The sequence below is a fragment of the Sorex fumeus genome, unplaced genomic scaffold (assembly GCF_029834395.1).
Source record: "Sorex fumeus unplaced genomic scaffold, SorFum_2.1 ptg000006l, whole genome shotgun sequence".
NCBI lineage: Eukaryota > Metazoa > Chordata > Mammalia > Eulipotyphla > Soricidae > Sorex > Sorex fumeus.
The window spans coordinates 68,294,091-68,320,308 of NW_026606063.1; the positions used below are offsets into that span (position 1 = coordinate 68,294,091).

Below are 26,218 nucleotides of genomic sequence, written 5' to 3' on the forward strand. Positions count from 1 at the left end.
ATTTCTGAGGAAGTCTAAAGAGAGTATTCTGACAAAGCCTCTCTCTTGAGCAGAGAAAGAAGAAGCTGTGTCCTAAAACAAAGACCTAGGGAGCCACCCTCCTAAGCTCACTCTGGGGGTCCTCCTGGGACCTAGGGAGGAGCATGTTCTCTGTGGGCAAAGTTCTGCTTTCCCACAGGGATCCGGACCCATGACTTCCCTGTAGCTGGGCTGGTCCCCACACACCCTTCCCCTCTGCCTGCCCAACCTGCCCAGTCCCCTTTCATTTGCAAGTGCTCAGAGCTCATGCCTGGACACTCCATAATAGTCTGTGTCACCCTGCAGGTTCAGTGTCTGTCACACCCAGATGGACATGAGGGCCCCTGTGCAGCTCCTCAACATCCTGCTGTTCTGTGTTCTGGGTAAGGAGGGAAATGAGTGTTTACTGGACCTAGTGTTATCCATACTTCAGGGAGGATAATATAAAGTAAGATGAATGGCCACAATGTGTGTTCATAATTTCTTTCCCAGGTGCTAGGTGTGATATCCAGATGACTCAGACTCCATTTGTGTCTGCAACTTTGGGAGAGAAAGTTACCATAACCTGCAAGGCCAGTCAGAGCATTAGCAAATGGTTAACCTAGTATCAGCAGAAACCAGGGAAAGCTCCCTGCCTCCTCATCTATGGTGCAATCTATTTAGGACTAGACGTCCCTCCCCAGTTCAGTGGCAGTGGATCTGGGACAGATTTCACTCGTACCATCAGCAATCTGAAGCCTGAGAATGCTGCCACTTATTACTGTCTACAGTATAACATTCGCCCTCCCACAGTGATACAGTCCAGAACATAAACCCCCAGAGATCAGTTGTGTGAGGATGGTCAGGCCGAGCTGTTCCTGGTTCTTCCCTCTTCTGAGAGTGTGTCAGATGCAGCTATACTGAGCCATTAGAGAAAGTTCCTGTATAATATTCTAGTCTCCATTTCTCCCCCTCTCATCTCAGTAGCTCTGGAATAACAATAGATCTGATGATTTTATTTATTGAAATTATTTTCCTCAACAAAGTTGGTGACAGTGACATCAAGAGTTCATGCAGGTCCAATCACTTTAGATTGTCCAGAAACCACCTTTTTAATAGGTATTTTAGTATCATAATGAAAACTTTCCCATATCGAATTATGATGACACATGTGCACAATTAAATCCTCTTACTGGGGTATCCCCCCTGGCCAAGGAACCTTCTGAAGTAGACTTAGGGAGAAACTGCTTCTTGCCAGGGGTCAGTACTGCAGAGCTTGGAGAGGGGCAGAGATGTGCTCCCTTGACTAGGGGGATTTCAAGCTAAATTGCTATGAAGTAAAAGCCATTTTCAGTGTCTGAAATTGTAGTCTGTTGTAGTCACTACCTTGGAATATGAAATGAAGTTTATACCCAATTACATACAGTGAAGGATTGGCGTGAGATGCGTGCAAGTGAGGCCATCTTTACAGCATACAGCCAGAAGAGAAGGGCCACATGGAGGGCGGGACCCACAGCTCCTGGAGAAAAAGAAAAAAACAGGTTCCAAAAAGAGCCGAGATCATCAGGAAGTCCCAGATGGGGTAGGTACCGCATCCCGCCTCCCCTAGATGGAACCCTGGTGACCAGAAGCCTCTACAAGCACAGCTCCAGTATGCGGGAACTAGGATTTTTTTCTCAAATCTGCCAGGACTACAGCTCCCAGGTAACCTTTGATTCCGGAAGTCAGCCCAAAGCCCGCCCCCCAGCGCCATCTTTACAGCATACAGCCAGAAGAGAAGGGCCACATGGAGGGCGGGACCCACAGCTCCCGGAGAAAAAGAAAAAAACAGGTTCCAAAAAGAGCCGAGATCATCAGGAAGTCCCAGATGGGGTAGGTACCTCATCCCGCCTCCCCTAGATGGAACCCCGGTGACCAGAAGCCTCTACAAGCACAGCTCCAGTATGCGGGACCTAGGACTTTTCCTAAAAACTGCGCGGCCGCATAAGCGGCCGCGTGACATCTCTCTATATACAAAGTGATCAATGGGAAGTAAACCACCAAACGTTTCTCCCTGAAAATCAGAGTTAAATTTGGAGCACAGCCACAGTCCCAGAAACACAAGGACTTAATGCAGAATCCAGCAGCTTGGAGCAGAAAAGTGAAAGGACTATGCGATAATACAGGCCATCATGTCTGCCCGGAGGGAAAAGGGTGTTGCTCCCTTCCGCCCTCCTCCCTCTGGAAAGAAAGATGGCGGCCGCATGGGAGCCTTGTGGACAGCAAGTATGAGCCGTGGGTGTGGGGGCGACTAAAACCTCATGGGAAAGGTGGCGTTCCGGGCCATCCTTCATGCCCTACCGAGCTCACCAGGTGCCCCCCACGAGGGGCTCTCCAGCACGGCCACAGCCCCAGAAGTACAAGGACTTAATGCAGAACCCAGCAGCTTGGAGCAGAAAAGTGAACGGACTATGCGTTAATCCAGGCCATCATGTCTGTCTGGAGGGGAAAGGGTGTTGCCCCATTCGCCCTCTCTTCTCTGGAAAGAAGGATGGCGGCCGCATGGGAACCTTGTGGACAGCAGGTATGAGCCGGGGGTGTGGGGGCGACTAAAACCTCATGGGAAGGAAGGTGTTCCGGTCCATCCTTCACGCCCGACCGAGGTCACCAGTTGCCCCCCGCGATCGGCTCTCCAGCAGAGCCACGGTCCCAGAAGCACAAGGACTTAATGCAGAACCCGGCAGCTTGGAGCAGAAAAGTGAAAGGACTATGCGTTAATCCAGGCCATCATGTCTGCCCAGAGGGGAAAGGGTGTTGCTCCCTTCCGCTCTCTTCCCTCTGGAAAGAAAGATGGCGGCCACACGGGAGCCTTGTGGACAGCAGGTATGAGACGGGGGTGTGGGGGCGACTAAAACCTCATGGGAAGGGGGCCGTTCCGGTCCGTCCTTCACGCCCTACCGAGGTCACCAGTTGCCCCCCACAAGCGGCTCTCCAGCATGGCCACAGCCCCAGAAGCACAAGGACTTAATGCAGAACCCGGCAGCTTGGAGCAGAAAAGTGAATGGACTATGCGTTAATCCAGGCCATCAAGTCTGCCAGAGGGGAAAGGGTGTTGCTCCCTTCCGCCCTCTTCCCTCTGGAAAGAAAGATGGCGGCCACACGGGAGCCTTGTGGACAGCAGGTATGAGCCGGGGGTGTGGGGGCGACTAAAACCTCATGGGAAGGGGGACGTTCCAGTCCGTCCTTCACGCCCTACCGTGGTCACTAGTTGCCCCCCGCGAGTGGCTGTCCAGCATAGCCACGGCCCCAGAAGCACAAGGACTTAATGCAGAACCCGGCAGCTTGGAGCAGAAAAGTGAAAGGACTATGCATTAATCCAGGCCATCATGTCTGTCTGGAGGGGAAAGGGTGTTGCCCCGTTCGCCCTCTCTTCTCTGGAAAGAAGGATGGCGGCTGCATGGGAGCCTTGTGGACCCAGGTATGAGCCGGGGGTGTGGGGGCGACTAAAACCTCATGGGAAGGGAGGCGTTCCGGTCCATCCTTCACGCCCTACCGAGGTCACCAGTTGCCCCCCACAAGCGGCTCTCCAGCATGGCCACAGCCCCAGAAGCACAAGGACTTAATGCAGAACCTGGCAGCTTGGAGCAGAAAAGTGAATGGACTATGCGTTAATTCAGGCCATCAAGTCTGCCAGAGGGGAAAGGGTGTTGCCCCATTCGCCCTCTCCTCTCTGGAAAGAAAGATGGCGGCCGCAAGTGGAGCCTTGTGGACAGCAGATATGAGCCAGGGGTGTGGGGGCGACTAAAACCTCATGGGAAGGGGGACGTTCCAGTCCATCCTTCAAGCTCTACCGAGGTCACCAGTTGCCCCCCACAAGCGGCTCTCTGGCATGGCCACAGCCCCAGAAGCACAAGGACTTAATGCAGAACCCAGCAGCTAGGAGCAGAAAAGTGAAAGGACTATGCGTTAATCCAGGCCATCATGTCTGTCCGGAGGGGAAAGGGTGTTGCCCCATTCGCCCTTTTCTCCCTGGAAGGAAAGAAGGCGGCTGCATGGGAGCCTTGTTGACAGCAGGTATGAGCCATGGGTGTGGGGGCGACTAAAACCTCATGGGAAGGGGGGTGTTTCAGTCCGCCCTTCACGCCCTACCGAGGCCACCAGTTGCCCCCCACGAGCGGCTCTCCAGCACGGCCACGACTCTAGAGCACAGAAACCAATTTCTTAAATATCTGACTTTCAGTAGAAATACTTCCAGGGTCAATAAGTAAAATAGCAGATATCCAAAACCAACATTTAATTCTTGAACCCAGCTGTAGAAAGCAAATCACTTCACAATGCTTTTTCAGCATGTGTGACTTGGGGGGGGGGGTGGTAAACTCTAAATAATAGTGGTGAATCTTTTAATGAAACAATGAATCTAATCAAAGCAGATATATTGTTAACTAGAATTCATCTGCCTCACAGGGACTGGAAGGGGTGGGGGGTGGGGTATTATTGGGGTTCTTCATGGTAAAAAATAAGTATTGGTAAAGGGAAATGTGTTTGATATTTGCATGACTGAGACCTAAACCTGAAAGCTTTGTAACCTTTCCCACAGTGATTCAATAAATAAATAAATTTAAAAAAATAAAATAAAAGCAAAGAAAAAAAGAGATGCGTGCAAGTGAGAGATCATATAAGAGAAAAATTTCAGCTCGTTATTTTGTTTGTTTGTATGTTTGTTTTATGTAGAAGTACTGCTATTTATTCAACCACTGATGAGCTGATTGAATTGGGCATGAGCTCCACCTTACTTTTTTTTCATACTTTTATTTATTTTTTTCTTCTTACATTTATTTATTAAATCACTGTAGGAAAAGTTACAAAGCTTTCAGGTCTAAGTCTCGGTAATACAATGATCAAACATCAGTACTCATTTTTAACCACCAAGAACCCCAATATTCCCACCCATCCCACCCCTCCCAATGCCCGTGAGGCAGATGATTTCTACTTAACTTTTCTCTACATTGACTACACTCATTATTTTGACAAAAGATGCACCATTATTGTTTAGAGCCTTGGGCATGCAGGGAAACTCAGTAATTTTGACTTTGATGGGAAGAAGGTGAGAGGAAAGGAATGAAAGGGAAAGGAAGAGAAGGGAAGGGAAGGGAAGGGAGGAGAACATAAGGGGAGGGGATGAAAGGGGACAGGAATGGAGGGGACAGGAAGGGAAGAGATGAAGTTAAGGGAAGGGAGGAGAAGGGAAGGGAGGGGATGGAGAAGGAAGGGAAGGGGAGGGGATGGGAGGGGGCAGGAAGGGAGGGGAAAGGTAGGGAAGGGAGGAAGATGAAGGGAAGGGGAGGGAAGGGTGGATAAGGGAAGGAAGGGGAAGGAAAGGAGGGAAAGGAAAAGGAAAGGAAGGGAGTGGAAGGAAAAGGAAGGAAAGGGAGGGGAAGGGAAGGGAGGAGAGATGAAAGGAAAGGAGGGGAAGCGAATGGGAGGGGAAGGGAGGAGTGGGCAAGAAAGGGGAGAGGAAGGGAAGGGAGGAGAGATAAAGGGAGGGGAAGGAAAAGGAGGGGAATGGAAGGGAATGGAAGTGATGAGAGGGGGAGGGAAAGGGAGGGGCAGGTGAAGGAAAGTGAGCAGAAAGGAAGGGAGGGGAAGGGAAAGGAAGGGAATGGAAGGGAAGGGGGGTGGTAGGGAAGGTAAGGTAAGGGAAGGGAAGAGAAGGACAGGAAAGGGAAGGGGAGTGGAAGGGAGAGGAGGCAATGGAGGGCAGGGGAACGGAAGGGAAGGGCAGAGAGCTGATGGGAGGGGAAGGGAAGTGAGGGAAAAGGAAGGGAGGGGAAGGGAAGGGAAGGGAAGGGAAGGGAAGGAGAGGGAAGGAGAGGGAAGAAAAGTTAAGGGAAAAGAGGGGAAGGGAAGGGAGGAGTAATGAAGAGAATGGAAGGGGAGGAAGGGGAAGGGAAGGGAGGGGAAGGAAAGGAAGGGAATGGAAATCAGGAAGGGAAAGGAAGAAAGGGGAAGGAAAGGGAGGGAAGGGGTAGGGAAAGGGAAGAGAAGGGAAGGGAGGAGAGATGAAGGGAAGGGAAGGGAAGGGAAGGGAAGAAGGAAAAGGAAGAAAAATAAGTCAAAGTATGCCCTCAGTGCCACCCCTCTGTACTGCAAACCAAAAACAAAACTTCCAGACAGAGTCCTTCCTTACCCAGGGTCCAAACCAAAGGCATAAGGCTCTAGTCATACAGTTGGGTGGGGAATTTTTTTTGGATTTTCTTCACTATTTGCAGGAGGGGATTGACAGTCAGGGCTGCAGGACTACAGGGTACCAGGTAGCCTAGAAGGGCCCCTCCCCAAACCAGCCCCACAAGCAAACAGGCCTAAACAAAGGCACAAGCGAAGGAGACAGAAATGAAATTTGGGAATTTTCCTAATAAATTAGGGGAAGTCACCTGTTGGGACAACAGTGTTCATGTACAGGTTAAATTATTTGCTATAGTCTGCTACAATCTTACATAGTTAATGATAACATCATCCACATACTGTGGAACCAAGGAAGTGTTGAAAGTTTGTAAGAGTTAGACCATAAGCTTTTTAAAATTTTTTTTATTAGTGAAACACCATAACGTACAGTTGTAGATTTGCAAATTTTTGTGCTTGGGTTTCGATTATACAATGATCAAGTACCCATCCCTACACCAGTGCCCATTTTCCACCACCATGGATTCCAGTATCCCTCCCACACCCATCCCCCCACCCCACCCTGCCTCTGTGGCAGGGTATTCCCTTTTGTTCTCTATCTCCTTTTGGGTGTTGTGGTCTGCAATATAGGCATTGAGTGGCAATCATGTTCAGTCCATAGTCTACTTTCAACATGTATCTCCTCTCCTGGGAGGATCCTCCAAACACCCTTTATTTGATGCTTCCTTCTCTATCTTAGCAGCCCTTTCCCCTAGAGTGTCTGGTTGGCCTATAAGTCATGGAGTAATCGGCTATTCTTTATTATTATTATTTTTTTTATTAGTGAAACACCGTGAGGTACAGTTGTAGATTTACAAATTTTTGTGCTTGGTTTTCGATTATACAATGATCAAATACCCATCCCTCCACCAGTGCCCATTTTCCACCACCACGGATAATATCCCTCCCACCCCCATTCCCCCCATCCCACTCTGCCTCTGTGGCAGGGCATTCCCTTTTGTTCTCTCTCTTCTTTTGGGCATTGTGGTCTGAAAAAGAGGCATTGAGTGGCAAACATGTTCAGTTCATAGTCTACTTTAAACATGTATCTCACCTCCTGGGAGGATCCTCCAAGCACGCTTTATTTGGTGCTCCCTTCTCTATCTGAACAGCTCTTTCCCCTAGAAAACCCGGATGGCCTCTAAGCTATGGAGTCATCCTCCTGGAACTGATCTCAGCTATTCTTGGGTATTAATCTCCTATTTTGTTACTTTATGTCCCCCAGATGAATGCAATATTTTTATGTCTATCCCTCTCTTTCTGACTCATTTTTCTTAGCATGATACTTTCCATGTGGTACCACTTGTATGTAAAATTCATGACTTCGTGTTTTCTAACAGCTACATAGTACTCCATTGTGTAGATGTACCAAAGTTTCTTTAACCAGTCATCTGTTCTCGGGCACTCAGGTTTTTTTCAGGTTCTGGCTATTGTAAAGAGTGCTGCAATGAACAAACAAGTGCAGATGTCACTTTGACTATACATTTTTGCCTCTCTGGGATATATTCCCAGGAGTGGTATTGCTGGGTCAGTTCAGTTTCTAATTTCATGAGAATCGTCCATACGGTTTTCCAAAAGGGATGAACCAGTCAGAATTCTCACCAACAGTATAGGAGTGTCCCTTTCTCACCACATCTGTGCCAGCATTGGTTGCTTTTGTTATTTTGGATGTGGGCCAGTCTCTGAGGTTAAGATGGTATCTCATTGTGGTTTTGATCTGCATCTCCTTGATGATTAATGATGTAGAACATTTTTTCATGTGCTTTTTTGCCATTTGGATTTCTTCTTTGAGAAAGTTTCTGTTCATTTCATTGCCCCATTTTTTATGGGGTTGGATGATTTCTTCTTGTGAAGTTCAATCAGTATTTTATATATCCTTGATATCAACCCCTTGTCAGATGTGTATTCGGCGAATATTCTTTCCCATTCTGTAGATTGTCTTTGTATTGTGGTCACTGTTTCTTTGGAGGTGCAGAAGCTTCTTAGTTTAAGATAGTCCCATTTATCTATCTCTGTTTTCACTTGTTCGGCCAGTGATGTGACATCTTTGAAGATACCATTAGCTTCAATGTCATGGAGGGTTTTGCCAACTTTGTCTTCAATGTACCTTATGGTTTCCGGTCTGATGTTAAGGTCTTAAATCCATTTTGATCTTCTTTTGTACATGGTGTTAGGCAGAGTTCTGAGCCCACTTTTTTGCAGGTAGCCATCCAGTTTTTCCAGCACAATTTGTTAAATAGGCTTTCCTTACTCCAATTCACGTTTCTTGCACCTTTATTAAAGATTAGATGATCATATGATTGAGGGGAGATGTCAGTGTATTCAACCCTTTTCCATTGGTCTGCAACTCTGCCTTTGTTCCAGTACCATGCTGTTTTAATTATTACTGTTTTATAGTAGAGTTTGAAGTTAGGGAGTTTGATTCCTCCCATTTTCTTTTTCCCTAGAATTGCTTTAGCTATTCGTGGGGGCTTATTGTTCCATATGAATTTCAGGAATGGTTTCTCCATTTCTTTGAAGAATGTCATGGGTATCCTTATAGGGATTGCATTGATTTTGTACAATGCTTTGGTAAGTCTTGCCATTTTGACTATGTTAACTCTCCCGACCCGTGAGCAGGGGATATCTTTCCATTTCCTCGTGTCCTCTTTTATTTCCTGAAGTAGCGTTTTGTAGTTTTCTTTGTACAGGTCCTTTACTCCCTTAGTTAAGCTGATTCCTAGGTACTTGATTTTCTGGGGCACAATTGTGAACAGTATAGTTTTTTTCATGTAACTTTCTTCTCTCTCACTGTTTGCTTATAGGAAAGTCATGGAATTTTGGGTATTGATTTTATAGCCAGCAACTTTACTATACAAGTCTATTGTTTCTAGGAGTTTCTTGGTGGAGGTTATAGGGTTCTCTAAGTATAGTGTCATATAATCTGCGAATAGTGAGAGCTTGATTTCTTCCTTTCCTACCTGAATACCTTTAATATCTTTTTCTTACCTAATTGCTATTGCAAGTACTTTCAGTACTATATTGAACAGCAATGGAGAGAGTGGGTATCCTTGCATCGTCCCTGATCTTAGAGGGAAGGCTCTCTGTTTTTCCCCATTGAGGATGATGCTTGCTGTATGATTCTGGTAGATGGATTTAACTATGTTGAGGAAATTTCCCCTTATACCCAATTTGTCTAGGGTTTTCATCATAAAGGGGTGCTGGATCTTGTCAAATGCTTTCTCTGCATCTATTGATATGATCATATGGTTTTTATCTTTTCTTTTGTTGATATAATAGATTATGTTGATTGATTTCTGAACATTAAACCATCCTTGCATCCTTGGGATGAATTCTACTTGTAGACCATAAACTTTAAAGTTCAATAGTCTGCGCTGGTTATGGAACCTCTTTAATGTGTATATTCAAAAAACGAAATTACGAAGGGCCACGTGATGACTCTCTCTCTCTCTCTCTCTCTCTCTCTCTCTCTCTCTCTCTCTCTCTCTTCTCTGCCTCCTGCATTCCATAGTCTCATGCTGCTTCCCCCACTCGACTATGACGAAGTACAGATGAAGGAGGGAATGAGGGCCAGGCTGGTTGGTGTCAGTTTCAGTTTATTCCCATCTCCATTCTCCTCTGATTCTCCTTCTAATTCTGCCCTTCTGCATCCCCCTCATCCTCCCTTGGACCCTGCTCCCTCATACTTCTTCTTCCTGCTTCTTCCTCCTCATTCTCCTTTATTCTCCTTCTGCATCCCCCAGCCCACACTTACAGCCTAGTTAAATCCCAAAGCACGAGGAGTTGGGACTTACACATAGGTGTAGTCACACAGTCAACAGAGGTAATGTCCTTCCCTCAGGGGAAGCTTCTCTAGGACAAATTCTCATCTAGCAGATGTCTCTCCCAAGACTGAAATAGATAAGACTGAAATTCCAATTATGGGTGTGTTTCTCCTTTCCTTAGTCCAACAAACATGCATTCATAATATTAGTCATTTTGTATGGACACAGTAAGAGATACATTAAGCTTATAGAATTGCTCCCTTGGGCCATCTCACTATAGATCTCAGACTACAGTGCTCAGGCCAGATTAGTCTTTTCTAACCCCAGCAGGGTCCTTATCTCATCGCTACTTTTTAGATCATGAAGGAATTTGTCCGTGGGGAAGCTCTTATCTTAAAGTTAAGTATTGCGGTGCTTTGGCCTGGTCCATTTTGATTCCAGGGTAGTTCACAGCTTGCCCTGGGTCCATTCAGTCCCTCATCAGGACCCTGCTTTTGGGGTGCTATGAATGAAGGGCACTGAGGCTTAAGTCAAGAAAGTAGATTCCTTGGAGGGAATATTATTCGGAGTCAATTATTAACTCCCAAGTTACAAAAGCATAATATTAACTGTCTTTCTGTGTCTATACAAAAAGGACATTACTATGCAAAAGACATAAGTAGAGGAAAAAGACAATGTTTAACTTACAATACATGTTCATTGTCCTTAGAAGTATCTGATCTTACAAGTCAACAGAGTCTGATTAGGGGGAAAAGGTGATAGAAGGTTTGGTGAAGAGAGCACAGCGAAGTTACAAATAAGCAAAGGAATGGTAGTGACTCGGGAGCACTGTGAAGGGTATAACCTAATAAGCCTAAGATCCCTGTGGCAAGGGAGAAAGGACAAACCAATGTTATCCTAAATGTTTAGAGATATATTCCAATACCCTAAGAGACAAACTCTGAGTTGAATCCCTAGTAGACCCTGGGATTTTTTGTCTGCTATGGCAAAAAATATCTCCTGCACTAACCTCTAGAGAGACAATTTTCTCCAGTGTAATATATGGCTGTAACTGAATTTAAGCCTTATTGATGCATGTATAATCCTCTTGTTCTTTAAATATGGTAAAATATGGTAAAATGTAGTTCAACTTACATGATCTTAACTGACACTTTTGTATGTAGTTTGAGAGTATAAATGCAACCTCAATAAAAGGTAAAAGGTAAAGGTAAAGGCCCTCCCGTTGATCGTCGATTTGCTCGAGCGGGCCCAGTAACGTCTCCATTGGAGACTTTGTTGTTACTGTGTCTGGCATATCGAATACTCTCGGTAGCTTGCCGGGCTCTCCGAGAGGGGCGGAGGAATCGAACTCGGGTCGGCCATGGTGGCTGCGTGCAAGGCAAACGCCCTACCGCTGTGCTATTTTATTCTGTGTCAAAGTCCTTGAACATACGTGACACCATGAATTCAATTCATAAGACCCTAGGCAAAGGCAATTTGAAATTCTTGATTATAAAAATATGAAAGTATTAGCTTGATTACAACAGAAACAGAGAAATTTGATGCTCCCATGTCCATTCTAAATGTTGAGACTTGGGGCCAGAGCAATATCACAGTGGGTAGGATATTTAGCTTGCACTAAGCCAACCTGGGTTCAAGTCCTGGCATCCCATATGGTCCCTCGAGCGCCACCAGGAGTGATTCCTGGGTGTAGAACCAGGATTGAGGCCTGAGCATCTCCGGGTGTAACATCCCCCCCAAAAAATAAAGCAAAAAAAAAAAAAAGAAGAAGAAATTTTACGGGACACAGATTTTTATATCAAATGCTTGCCTGAGGTTGACCTAGACACATATTTACATATTTACATGGCTATAACACATGATAAATCAGAAGTATACTAATTGTGAGAGACACAGTGAGGGGGCCTGAGTGATAGTGCAGAGTTTAAGGTCATAGCTTTGCATGAAGCATCCCATGTGGTCCCCCAAGTATTGCTCGTAGTAGTTCCTGAGTGAAAAGTCAAGAGTAACCCCGGAGCACTGCTAGGTATCGTCCCCAAACAAACCATAAAGCAGATAAAAAGAACACATCCTTTTCTTTTTGAACACACATCTGTGTGTCCCATAGTTAGACTGAGAAGTGTTCCATAATTACCACTACTATCCAGGCTAAGTGAATGTTTCCACTGTTTTTCATAGACTAGAAGACACATTCGTCACTTTGATCAAGAGAAGTAACTCCTTCCTCAAGGTCTTTTCACACTAATTCACCCACCCTGTATTTGCATGCTGTCCCCGGGGGAGGGTCTATATTGGACATTCTCACATAAGAGTCAGCTATATCTGGCTTTCAATAATTGGGTCTACTCAGATCAACTTTCAAAATGAGGTCCCCTGCTCAGTTTCTGGGTCTGCTGATGTTCTGCATCCTAGGTAAGGGGATCAGGAAGACGAGAAAGAATGGGTTCAGCAGGGGGTGTTTGGGGAGCCCACTTGTCGCCTTGCGTGATCTGTCTGTGTGTCAGATTGTGTGAAAGAGAAGTATCAGGAAATTGGAGATGATCCAGGGAAGGCATAGAGGCCTGTTTCCCCATCCCTAAGGTCTCTTCACTGGGATGACATCTTTCTGGTGTATGAGTATAAATCATTCAAGTAATGACTTTCCCAGTAAACAATATTTCACCAAAAATAAATTGCAGAAAGGAATCAATAAAATTGACCTGTGATATTTGAATGTAACCTGACGCTTTTAAAAATCAATTTTTCAGGATCCAATGGTGATATTGTGATGACTCAGCATCCACTCTCCCTGTCCATCGTCAAGGGAGAGCCAGCCTCCATCTCCTGCACATCTAGCGAGAGTATCCTATATAGTAATGGAAAAACCTATCTGAACTGGTTCCATCAGAAGCCAGGCCAACCTCCAAAGCGCCTGTTCTATCTAGTATCTAAACGAGACCCTGGGGTCCCAGATAGGTTCAGTGGCAGTGGGTCAGAGACAAAATTCACTCTTCAGATTAGCAGGGTGGAGCCTGAGGATGTTGGAATTTACTACTGCATGCAAGGTTCATGGAAACCTCACACAGTGATACAGCCCTGAACATAAACCTCCCTGCCTGGTCTGCCCCAGATGGCCACACATATTCTTTGCTGGTGAGCAGAAGCAGAGTCTCAGAGTCAGTGAGAGGAAGGCACTGGGGGTCTCAGGGGAGGAGGCTGCAGCTGTGGGTCTGGATTCTGAGAGGCCCTGCTGTACTGGAGACACTCTGCATTAGGGCCTGGTCAGAGGCACAGGCCTGGGCTGGCAGAGCAGCAGATATACAGGGGGCTGTGTGCTATGAATGAACAGTTATAGTGAACTGTCAGCTGATGAGCAGCCCCACTTCACCCTCCCAGTTTTGCCCACATTTGTAAGGGATATATTATTACCTAAGTATCAGATTATTGACACAACGTTTTCAAGATTTTAAGGCCTAAAGGAATTTACTGTGAAATGTACAGTCACTGTCACTGTCCTCCCGTTGTTCATCGATTTGCTCGAGCGGGTCCAGTAACTTCTCCATTTTGAGACTTGTTGTTACTGTGTTTGGCATATTGAATATGTCACGGGTAGCTTGCGAGGCTTTGCAGCGTGGGTGAGATACTCTTGGTAGCTTGCCGGTCTCTTCGAAAGGACGGAGGAATCGAACCTGGCTCGTCCAGGCTGGCTGTGTGCAAGGCAAACGCTCTATCGCTGTGCTATCACTCCATCCAGTGAAATGTACATTTTTATAAAAAAAAAAAGGGGGGGGAGCTTCATAAGGGTCAAAGAGAGTACAACAGGTCAGGTTATTGCCTGGTATGTGGTCAACACTGTTGCAGTCCTGGAACTACATATTTTTCCTTCCAGGAGTGATTCCTAAGCCTGGATTATGTCCTGAGCACTGCCAGGTATGGCCTCAAATTTACAAATGAAAACACTAACAAAAATACTAACAAACCAAAAAAGTAGCTTCACTTCTTCCCCAATTCCAGGCCACCCTTCCCAGACCCTCTCACCTCCTCCACCTGCACCCCCAGGGCTTCACCTCTGTGTCCCTGATGGAGACTCCAGCTCTTCAGCTCTGACTCCCTGTCCTGACCTCACAGGGTCCAGTTTATTCTGCTTCACACATGGGCCCTGGTGTCTTTAGTACTGGTCTCTGGCTTTTCTCATTCCTGTCCATGGTAACCCCCAGTTCTCACTCATTTCCTTGGATTTCTGTGCAAGACCCTCTAGGTCAGTGGAGTCATGGGACGCAGAATGTAGAGTAGTAGTTCTTCTGACACTTGCTCTCTGGGGCAGACACAGTCCTCCAAAGTCAAATCCTTGTAGCAGGAAAGACAATGGGCAGGCAGGGAACCTTCCTCACTGGTGTCCCATGAGAAGCTGGCAATAAATTGAAGGTGGTTTTGTCCCCAGACTGACCCCGAGTCTCCTGTGCTGCTCCTAAAAATTCATCTGTAGACACTGTCTCCAAGACAGTCTAGAGAGACCCATGTCCTCGAGATACTGCCCTATTGAGTTCCAGGCTGGTATGTGTTCAACACAATTGCAGTCCTGGAACTACATATTTTTCCTTCCAGGAGAGGTTCCTAAGACTGGAATATGTCCTGAGCACTGCCAGGTGTGGCCTCAAGTTCCAACAGAACAGCCTAATCTTCTCACTTCCAGAACCCCCATGTCACTCTGATCCTAGAACTGTCCGGCTTCCTGCTGGCTCACAGATACCCCTGTGTGGGCACCTGCCCTTCATGATGCTGATCTGGGTGTTGGATGGGCCAGAGGGATGGGAACACATGGGTTCATAACATTCACACAAATGTGTGAAATATAAACCCACATGTTATAAGAACTATCCACCCCTCTCAGAAAGGCTGGCAAGCTACTGAGAGTATCTAGCCCACACGGTAAAGCCTGACAAGCTACCTGTGACATAGTCGATATGCCAAACACAGTAACAACAAGTCTCACTATGGAGACGTTACTGGGCCCGCTCAAGCAAATCGATGAACGATGGGAGGACAGTGCTACAGTGCTATTTCCATATCTAGTTATATAGAAATCAACAGCCTAATCTTCTTCTCACTCCAGAGAGACATCCAATTAATGTTCTGTAAATGTCCAGGCCTGCTCCCAGCAGCGCAGCAGAACTCCACTGCCTCTACTACCTCCATTACCAAGCCGCCGCCATGCTCCAGGATGCTTTCCGGACATCATAAACCACTTAATACAAGATTACTGCACCATGTTTGATGGGGTTCAAATATGGTTTGAACCATGGGAACACCTGCAAGGATGATTAGAGACTGCCCTAAAAGCCCCTATCCCTCTCGGAGAGACTGGCAAACTACCAAGAGTGTCCTGCCCACACGGCAGAACCTGGCAAGCTGTCTGTGGTGTATTCAATGTGTCAAAACCAGTAAATACAATGGGTCTCATTTCTCTGACCCTTAAAGAGCCACCATTTCGGCAGCATTAAGAAGGATAGGTAAAGAGAGGCTGATAAAATCTCAGGGCCGAACTAGGCTGCCAAAATGAAGGACAAAAATCACTGTCTGTACTTTCAACGCACATACACTGGCATCGGATACATCCATCGAGGACCTGATGGTACAAGCGTGAAAGATCACATGCAACATCATTGGTCTGACTGAGACAAGAAGGCATCAATCACATCATGCTGTTTTCGACACTGGAGAAAAACTCTTCCTTGGAACATGCAACAAAAGAGGCATCAGTGGTGTCGGTGTCCTTGTCAACACGAACTTGGCCATAAATATTGATTCATTCAAATGCCTAACAACTTGAATCAGACCATTACACTTGAATAGATCTGGCTCACTACCGGCAGTTTCTATCTTCATTGTCTATGCACCAACATCCAAGTATGATGAAGGAGATATTGAAAAGTTATACATGGAGCTGGAGAAGATCTATAAAGAAGACCACACCTTCTACAAGATCATTGTCGGTGATTTTAATGCCAAGATAAGACCGAGAAGATCAGCAAAAGAACTCCACATTGGGACGCATGACCTAGAATGAAACGAACAGGGTGAGAGACTGTCAGAGTTCATCATGTCGACCAACATCATCCATGGTAACTCACAGTTCCAAAAAAGGATGAATCTAAATGTTGGACTTGGGAGTCTCCCAGTGGATGGTTCCACAATGAAATTGACCACATCATATTCAATCAACGGTTTTGCCTGACCGATGTCACTGTTGTCTAAAATTCCAAATGGGATCTGACCACTGTATCCTTCATGCAAAATTCTACTTCACAGAGCGGGGAGAAAGGGATGCAAAATATAATAAAAGAACTCCCTGAACGACCACCAACTGGGAGCTCTTTGGCATTATTGTGCAGCATGGGAAAATGCGGTTATTAACAACATTGACAAGGACTACGATCGACTGGTTCAGCACCTACATGATTGTGCAAAGAACACCAAGAGAGAAATAGCCACTAAAAGATGTCTGTCTTTGAAAACTCTCGAGCTCATTCACCAATGTGGCTTGGCGAAAACCTCAGGCAACTGCAAGTGAACATCCGAGCTCGCAAAGCAGAGCAGAGAAGCAATAAAGACCTCAAAGAAAGAAGAGCAGCAGTGCTGGCAGATGCAGCAGAAGTTGGGAAAAGCATTCTCAATGCCCGCCTGTTCTTCGCCAACTACAAGACCAAGATGGCTGCCCTCCAATGTCCTGATGGATCTATCACATCTTCCAGAAGGGCAATGGAGAAGATTATCCATGAGTTCTACTCGGATCTCTTCAATAGCCACTCCATCTGCCCACATACCAAATTCCGCAGGATGGATATGTCGTTCCCAACATTCTCCCTTCCGAAATCCAACATGACATTTTTGTCAGTAAAGAAGTGAACAGCACCTGGCCCAGACAAGGTCAGACCTGAACACCTGAAGAACCTGCCATCAGTACTCATCATTACACAGGCTCTGCTCTTCACACACTATCTGTCTGAATACAAGGTTCCATCCCAGTGGAAAACCAGCAGGACTGTACTAGTGTACAAGAAGGGAGACATCCACGACATTGGCAAATATCACCCCATCTGCCTGTTGTCTGTCGTCTACAAGCTGTTCACTCGAGTCATCCTGAATAGGTTTGGCAGAACACTATAAGAAGGACAACCATGCGAGAAAACTGGGTTCCGAAAAGGATCCAGCACAATCGACCACATTCACATGATAACCAGGCTTATTGAGGTTTCTTGGGAGTTGAAGATGCCACTCTGTCTAACGTTCATTGATTTAAAGAAGGCCTTTTATTCTGTTGAGATTGAAGTGGTCATCAAAGCCCCAGCCAAACAGGGTGTTCAAACTCAATACATCAGGATCCTCCAATGAGCTGTATTTATGGATTCATTACCAGGATCTCACCATTCTACAAGGAAGTGATCATCGATGTCAAGAGAGGGGTTCAGCAGGGTGATACCATTTCATCTAAACTCTTCAGTGCCACCCTTGAGAATGTCATGAGAAGACTGGAATGGGAAGAAATGGGAGTGAAGATAGATGGTCAGCAACTACACCAGCTCTGTTTCGCTGATGAAATCATTCTAATAACACCAAACATCAGCCAAGTGGCATTAATGCTGGCCAACTTCAACCGTGAGTGTGGAAAGGTCGGATTACAGCTGAATATCTTGAAGACAATGTTTATGAGAAACAGTCTCATTCCTGACATTTCATTTGCTCTCAAAGGGCCGAACAACTTCTAATGTAACAGTTATATGTACCTAGTTCGAGAAGTCAACGTGACAAATGACCTGGCACCTGAGTTACACAGGAGGAAGAGAGCGGCTTGGAACGCCTTCAAGAGCATCGAAGAATTAGCTAAGAGAACAAAGAATCTCCGGCTCTATGCACATCTCTTTGATTCCACTGTTCTTCCTGCATTAACATACGCCTTGGAGACCTGGGCCCTACGAAAACAGAAAACAAGATTAGAATGCTATACGGGTCTCCCAAATAGGAATCGAAAGAGCTATGCTTGGAATATCATGCTTCACTCAAATAAAAGAAAGAATCCGGAGCTCTGACCTCCATCGATGATCAAGAATAAGGGATGCTGTCTCGTTTGCCAAGGCGTCGAAAAGAAGATGGGCTGGACACGTAATAGATTTGGAGACGACCACTGTACTAGAGCCATTACCAACTGGATTCTACGGAATTCTACGGGCGTCAAAAGATTGCGCCACCCACCTACGAGATGGTCAGACTTCTTCGTCAAGACCCTAAACGGTCATTTTGAGGCTGTTCATGTTCCTAGAACGAGCAGACCCCATTGGGCTACACTAGCATACAACAGGGACGAATGGAGACTTTGCTGGCGCCCGCTCGAGCAAATCAATGAGTAACGGGATGTCAAGTGATCATATGTCCAGGAACAAGGGCATTCATCCCCAATAGCAGAGGCAACTCTCCTAGCCCTGTTGACACAGGCAGCAATCTTACTGCAAAGATTAGAGCATAGGACAGTGTTTACATTTGCTTCATTGTGTTTTTCCTTCATTTCTGTAATGCAGTGAAAACATTGCAGATCCCAAGAAAGCCTAAGCATTCTTTTCATGCCCTCCAAATAGAGGGACTTTGTCCATGCACTGGAAGAAATATTTTTCAGGGCAGTTTACAACTCCCACCTTATGATTGTTCCATTTGTTCTCTTGTCAGGCACCTCAGGAATGAGGTGATGATTGTGGTCCAGGGCAGCGGGTGCTCAAAGGCTCACACATGCACCATGACCAAGACAAAGCCACCCACACATGCAATAGACTCTAAGTCATAAGACAATTTTTTTAGGAAAGGAAGTTGTTAAAATAAAGTCTGAGGGAGAATGCTTCCACGCACCAGATGGGTGACATGAGCATGGGGCAGACCCTGTGATTAACAGATGGCAGCCTGGTTGTTCTGGTGTTGCTTACTTCTTCCTAAAAACACATTGTTTTCTATATACAGGGTGTATAGTGTACCACAGGGTGTATAGTGTAGAGCATAAGAAATTGCTGCAGTTAAGATGTGGCTTCATAGTCTTAAATTATACTAAACTTAAATGTAAAACTACTGAGTTGCACTAGCTCCATTTCAAGTCTCTCCACTATAATCATTTGTAGAATCAGTCAGTTATACATTGGAAAAGCATGATCGCAATCTCCTGATCAAAATCACTCAGGACCAGTGATGTAGAAGAGCATGTATGAGACCCTGGGGTCGAATCCTAACACACCAAAATCCATGATGGGTTACTATTGGTTGATTTGTTCCCCTAGGTGTCTCATGGATTCATAAGAACAGTCCTCACAAGGCTTGGTCTAGAGTTCATGACTCCAAATCCTCCTCAGGGGTGGAGCCAGCGTGGTTCTCAGAGCAGGTCTGGTTTATCCTGGGAGGAGGAATGGGGCTGCATTAGCCACTCTAGAGAGGAGCCAAGAGCCCTCTGCTTTCTGCCATCCCATCCCCACGATTTCCTTTATCCTTACAGGCTCCTCCTCAACTCTGGACCCTCCTGCCTTTTCAAAAGTAATGTCTGGTCTGGACATATCCTGGCATCTCAGTCCCAAGATCTTCCCTATTTCTGCCTGGCTTCTCTTCTAAACTCTAGTAACCTCCAATATGACAATAGAAATTGGAAATATTCACTCAGGATAAGAACTGAGTATTAAAATCAGGTAAAGGAATATACAGGATAACTTTTCAGTATCTGTGTTCCAAATCATAATGCTCCAAAGTGAAAAAAGATAGAGGAGCAAGAGAGGGAAATGTGAATTTCATAGAAGCAGCATAGGGTGGGGGGGGGTCAAGAGGGAAAAATAAAAAAAGGGAAAAAAGACTCTGATCACCTGTTAGTCATTTCTCTTCAACTAGCTGACCATTGTATTAGGAAAATGAACACTTTGTTTTTCACGTTGTTGTTTGAGACTTCCCCTTTAGGGAAAAGCCCGAGGTCTGAATAGTCCCCTGGGTAAAACAGACCCCCCCCCCCCCCACACACACACACACATACCCTACACTGCTCCTATGACAATCACATTTCTCTCTCTTTCTCTATTCTCTTTCTTTCTTTTGGGCATTATGATTTGCAACACAGATACTGAAAAGTTACTATGTAGATTATATCTGAGAGTACACAACCAGGCACATAGAAATGGACACAAACAGCATAAGTGTACCTGAAAATGATAGATTAAACCGTTTAGCGTCTTTGAATTGTAGAGGGCACCATAGGCGAAGGAGAGAGAGGGAAAGAAAGACAGAGACAGATACAGAGACAGACTTGATGCTTGAAAGTTCCTGCTGATTGGCTCTGTGACAGTCCAGCCTCTGCCTCTTCATTGAACGTGAAGATACTCCCTGTCCTTAATGCCTCTCGCAAACAATGGCTCACAAGTTGGGACCCAGGTTGATGATGACATTGCATTGAATATGTGGCTTCCTGTGTGCTCCCCGAGAGTGCCCAGGTCACAGAAATTTTGTACAGTCCTTGTATGTGTGTTTATTTATCGCTTGTTTGTCTATTTGTTTCAATTGTCAGCAAGTGACACCGATGGACTGAGGTTAAAGGTGAAAATTTGATTGGCTTCAGCGAGGTACATTTTTGTATAGTCCGCCTTGCTGACAGATTTTACAGTATCTGTTCTAAAGACTTGGGGAAAGTCTCTCTAAATCGCAGCAGCACAGAGATCATCATCAGCTGAAACCTATTAAGTTGCTGTATCAAATGATGGCCACAAGATGGAAGACAAATCCCATACATGACAAGAGAGACCCTGAATCCTAGAAACCCTGAGACTTTAACAGGTCCATTGTCAGCAGGAACAAGGCTGTGGTGGGAAAGTGTGAAAGCTGTTAGAGTCTGAGTTGTAGCCAAATTTTCGCCCTTTCCTGCGGTGGGGATAGAAGTCCCGTCCTGCCTCTCTGCTGTGAACTTTTGATCCCCCATCTAGTGCTCATAATTTGACTTTAGTTCTCTGTGATGTTTCAGAGGTAGAGCTGTAGAGTCACTTAAGGTAAAATGAGATCACAGGAGAGGTATTAGATGGGAGCTTAGGGACACCAGGGAACACAGCCACCACCCCACTCGACACCACTGCAGTCCCCACAGGCACAAATTCCAAGAGAGGCTTGTGAGGACAAGGGGACAAAGGGGCTCCTGCTGACAGGAGGAGTTTTTCACAGGAAGTGACCCTGAGGGACCTTGACCTTCACTCTCCAGCCTCCCAGAGTGAGAGAATCCCGTGTGTGTGTGTGTGTGTGTGTGTGTGTGTGTGTGTGTGTGTGTGTGATGTGAGTCCCCAGCCTGTGTGTTCCTGTGAGGGAGCCTGAGCAGATGCCTCACTCCTGGCACCCTCTGAGCAGGGTCCGGCTCAGGGACACCCAGTGAAGATGACCTGAGGCAACTTTTCTTTTTCTTCTCTTTTAACTGTTGAGGAGAACTCGGAAATCATTTTCACCTTGTCAGGCAATTGAAGGAACTATCACCTTGATAGTTGTGTTTTGGGTGTCCTTATGTGGCTCCACTCAGATATCATGGGGAACACAATGCCACCCACCTCCAGTCCCCCTGGCTGTTCCAGGAGAAGGTCAGTGTCCCTGCAGGCTAATATGAGTGTTCAGAGCATCTGAGACTGAATCTAGCTCTGAAGCTTCTGCTCAGCCCATTCCCCCTGAGGCTCTGCAATATGGTGACAGCTGCTCTGTCCCCTCCTCACCATCAGAGGAAGCTGCCACAGAAGCTCAGACAATCCCCCATCTGCTGCTCCTGTGGTGGAATGCAGTCTTAGGGCCTCTGGTGATGATAGGATTGTGTGAACACTCTGAAGTCTCATCCTCCTTCTCCCCCAACCCTTCCCCTGACCATCATAACCACCTCAGGGCAACTCCTCAGGAGCAAACAGTGCAGGCAAAAGGGTGTGTCTGATCTGAGCTGCTCTTCTGAGTACACGCACCCAATTCTCCCAGCATTATTCTCCTCTGCTGTCCTTTGTAACTGAGGTTTCTTTTTCTCACATCCTGTCACTAGCAACACTTATTATACCCTGTCTCAGAGAATCCCTGTGCAGAATAGTCATCTGGTAAAGTGAGCTGATGGGAATCACAGAGCAGGAATTGGTTTGAAGTTTGTTCATGGGACCACCAGTGGTCCAGTGAAAGCAGAACCCTGGAAGCCTTAAAAATCAATGGTGATTTGCAGTGTGTGTGGGGAGGGGTGGGGTGAGATCTCTCCTGCTGAGTCAGGTGTGAGGTCTCAAATGGCTCTGGAGGGTCCTGTTAGGGTTCCTGCAGAACTTGAGGCTCCCTTTGCTTCACCTGTCTGACAGAAGTACCGGGGGAGGCCCAAGTCACAGGCTGATCACTGGGAGGAAACCCATCTCCACTAGACTCCATGATCACTGTAGGGCTCCCCTGGGACCTTCTGTGCTACCTTCCATGAATCTCTGACTCTGCCCAGGACTCTGGAATTCTCAGAACTAGAACTCTACCAACTGAGCCAGCAGTTTATGGAGGAGGGTCCACAGATATCATGAAGCTTAAATTCAATGATGTGGAGGACCATTGGATTTTCAACCTTTTGCTGGTTTTCACTCCCGGGGGCATTCTAATGAATGAAGAAACAGTGACCGAATGGGGGTGGGGAGGTGGGATTGGGGACATCACCACAAGGGTCTACACTGACTCATCTCACCCAGCAGTCTATCCTCACCAGCTCATTGGGGTATTAGCCCCTGTCAGGGCCTAGATGCTAGGTTGGACACTAACTCGTGCCCTCTTTGATGCCCACTTTTAAGAAATGAGCATCATTTCTCTGTATTGTTGTACCTTAACCTTACTTGAGTCTCATTGCCCTGCACTTGGGCTTGCTAAGAGTTGCCCGAAAATTAGAAGAGCTGTGTGGAAAGATAGTACAGCGGGTAGGGTGTTTTCTTGCATGTGTCCAATGCAGTTTCAATCCTTGTCCCATAGACTACCACACACCTTCACCACCGAACCTTGTCAGGAGTGATTCCAGAGCATAGTGCCAGCAGTAAGCCCAGAGAATTGCTAGGTGTGATCCAAAAACAAAACAAACAAACAAAAAACCAAGAAAAGGAGATGTGTGATATAGGATGTGGGCTGAAGGAGAACAATGCATTCAAGAGGAATTTGGTGAAGGCAATTAATCCCATCTATCCCTTCTGGACTCATTTCCATCTGGTCAGCTCAGAAGGGAATCTTTCAGGGAAAGAGGGACTGAAAAACATAGAAGAATGTCCAAAGAGTAGAGTGTATGTTGGTGGTACTCAGAAGGCAGAGATCGTTTCTAAATGTGGAGAACAAACCCCACAATCTGAGTCTGAGGTGGAAGTGGTGAGACTGTGTCTCAGGAATGTATTTGGACAAGGTGTGCTAACCATGACTGCAGAGTTTTTCTGCTGTTTACATACAACATTTTCACTTGGTTGTGATGACATCTCTAAAACCAATAATACCAGGATATCAAATCTAAATGGAAGATTCCATGCCCTCAGTTTGATCCAGAGATGTGACTTTGAAGGAGTCTACAATTCATGAGAGTGTCTGTATACTGTGGTCTAACAAAGCCTGGCCCTCGGCAGAGACAGTAAGAAGCTGTGTCCTGACTCTCAGGAAACCAGGGACCTGCCCTTCTGTGCTCACACTGGGGCCCTCCTGGGGCCAGGGGAGGAGCATGTTCTCTGTGGGCAAAGTTCTGCTTCCCCACAGGGACCCACACCCCTGACTTCCCTGCAGCTGGGCTGGGTCCCACACACACCCTCCCCCCTCTGCCTGCCCAGCCTACCCAGCCCCCTCTCATTTGCAAGTGCTCAGAGCTCATGCCTGCACACTCAATAATAGTCTGTGTCACCCTGCAGGGTCAGTGTCTGTCACTCGCAGAGTGGACATGAGGGCCCTTGTGCAGCTCCTCAGCTTCCTGCTGCTCTGGCTCCCGGGTAAGGAGGAAAATGAGGGTTTACATGAATATGGACTACCTGGGTCTTTAGGGAAATTATCTAACTTGTGATTAATGATAATTCTGTCCACTTATATTTTTATCTCAGGCGCCAGGTGTGATATCCAGATGACCCAGCCTCCATCCATGTCTGCATCTCTGGGAGACAAAGTCACCATCACCTGCAAGGCCAGTCAGAGCATTGGCAGTTATTTAGCCTGGTATCAGCAGAAATCAGAGAAAGCTCCCAGGCTTCTGATCTACACGGCAACCAACTTAGGACCAGACGTTCCTCCCCGGTTCAGTGGCAGTGGATCTGGGACAGATTTCACTCTCACCATCAGCAGCCTGAAACCTGAGGACGTTGCCACTTATTATTGTCTACGGCATAATGCTTACCCTCTCACAGTGATACACGCCAGCACATAAACCCCCAGAGTTCAGCTGTGTGAGGCTGGGCTGCCCCAGCTGCTCCCCCTGGTGCCTCCACTGCAGAGGGTGTGTCAGATGCAGCCAGGCTGTGAAGGCAGAGAATGCTCTGGTACAAGTAGAATTAAGAATTTTGTCTGCATTATTTCTCCCTATCATTCCAGCAGCACTGGCATGACAATAGATCTGCTGATTTTATTTACTGAAATTATTTTCTCTCAAGAGTTAGCCGACAGGTCAGAGTTCATGCAGGAAAAATCACTTTAGATGGTCCAGAAACTGTTGTTTCAATAGATATTTTAAAAGCATAATGGAAATTTTCCCACATCAAAGTGTGATGGATTCTTACTGGAGCATTCTCACGTGACCAATAAGAATTTTCTGATGTGGACTGAGGGGGGAAACGGCATCTTGCCAGGGCCTTGTGAGAGACAGAGATGTGCTCCCTTGATTGGGGACATTGGAGACTAAACTGCCACTGGAAAAAAAGGCCAACTTTAATGACAGGAACACTGGTGTTTTAAAATCAACATCTTTGAGTATGAAATGTAGTTTATTTCCCATTAAATACAATGAAGGTTTGAAGGAAATACAGGCAAGCGAGAGATCATACAAAAGAATAAACTTTCAATATTGTGTATTAAGCCCAAAGTCTTGCTTTCTTGTCCTGAAGGGAAGATGCCCAAAATCACAATAACTGAACTTCCCTAAATGAACTTCCCTAAATGCTCAGGCTCTAAAAATTCTCAGTGAATATAAATGGGATGGGAGAAATCATTGTTATCTAAGGAAATTCCTTGTTAGCGATAAAATTTTCAACTCCAATAGGCCACAAATCCATAATTTCTGGCAAAATTAATTCTGAATTTAATACATCAATTCAAAGATTCAATATAAGGTGACATCCAAGAATAAAACTTGTACATCCTTTAAAAAGACTAGAGTCCCGATCTTCAACCCATATTTTGTTTTTCCATCCCTGTAAACCCAGACATACAATAGAAAGTCTTTGCCAAACTGGTCCCAGCCTGTGGACAGAACAACCCTGGGCCATGGAGTTGCTGCTCCCTGAACACAGGCTCTGAGTCTCCAAGATCCTGGGCTCTGGCTCCAGCTGAGAACGGAGATGTGGGGGCTTAAGGGCAGGTGCCTGTGACCTGGGCACTGAGATGAGACCTTGGCTCAGCACGTGCAGTGTCACAGCCATGACTGCTCTCGCACATCAATGGCTTTGGGGACACAATCAACACAGGGACACCCTGGAGTTCAGTCTTTGTGTCTGGGTTCTAGTGCAGCCTGTGGGCCCAACATCCAGCTTCCCACAGGGACTCAACAGAATCTTCATACGTGTCCAACAGCAGCAGAAATCTGGAAAGTTTCCAGAGATCTGCCACATGTAACATTCACACTGATAGGTGTATCAGACACAATTGGCTGAAGGGAACAGGAATATCTATATCACCTGTTGTCCCGGTGATGTGGCTGGGTTTTACTACCTAAAACCTCACCTTTATTTTGATTAATCAGTGGAAAGACTTTAATTGGGCCAAACTAATACTTTGAAGTGAAATCAAACAAGCTACTAAGTTGTTCAGGGAAGAACTTTCTTTTGAAGTACCAAAAGCCATTTCTGAAAACATTTATAGATAAGTTCACATCAAAAACAAAAAAAAATCCAGAACCAGGAACACACATAAGTAAATGAGCTGGAGCACATGTTTTTCATGTCTGAGCCCCTGGGCTAGATTAGTGATGCCAACAAATTAAACAGTGCTATTGGGCACTAATGGTTGAAATATCACACTGGTTTTCAAAGCAGCCATGAGGAAAGACCTCACCAGTCATATCCATAGGCTGATGG

General features: G+C 46.0%; 1 gene segment (V, D, J or C); it reads left to right on the forward strand.

Moving 5' to 3' along the window:
• Positions 1 to 352: 352 nt before the first annotated feature.
• On the forward strand, positions 353 to 24,357 carry LOC130037643 (immunoglobulin kappa variable 1-9-like). The segment is given in 4 exon segments: positions 353 to 401; positions 12,707 to 12,925; positions 23,852 to 23,929; positions 24,038 to 24,357. Coding segments are annotated over 4 exon segments (666 nt in total).
• The last annotated feature ends 1,861 nt before the right edge of the window (positions 24,358 to 26,218 follow it).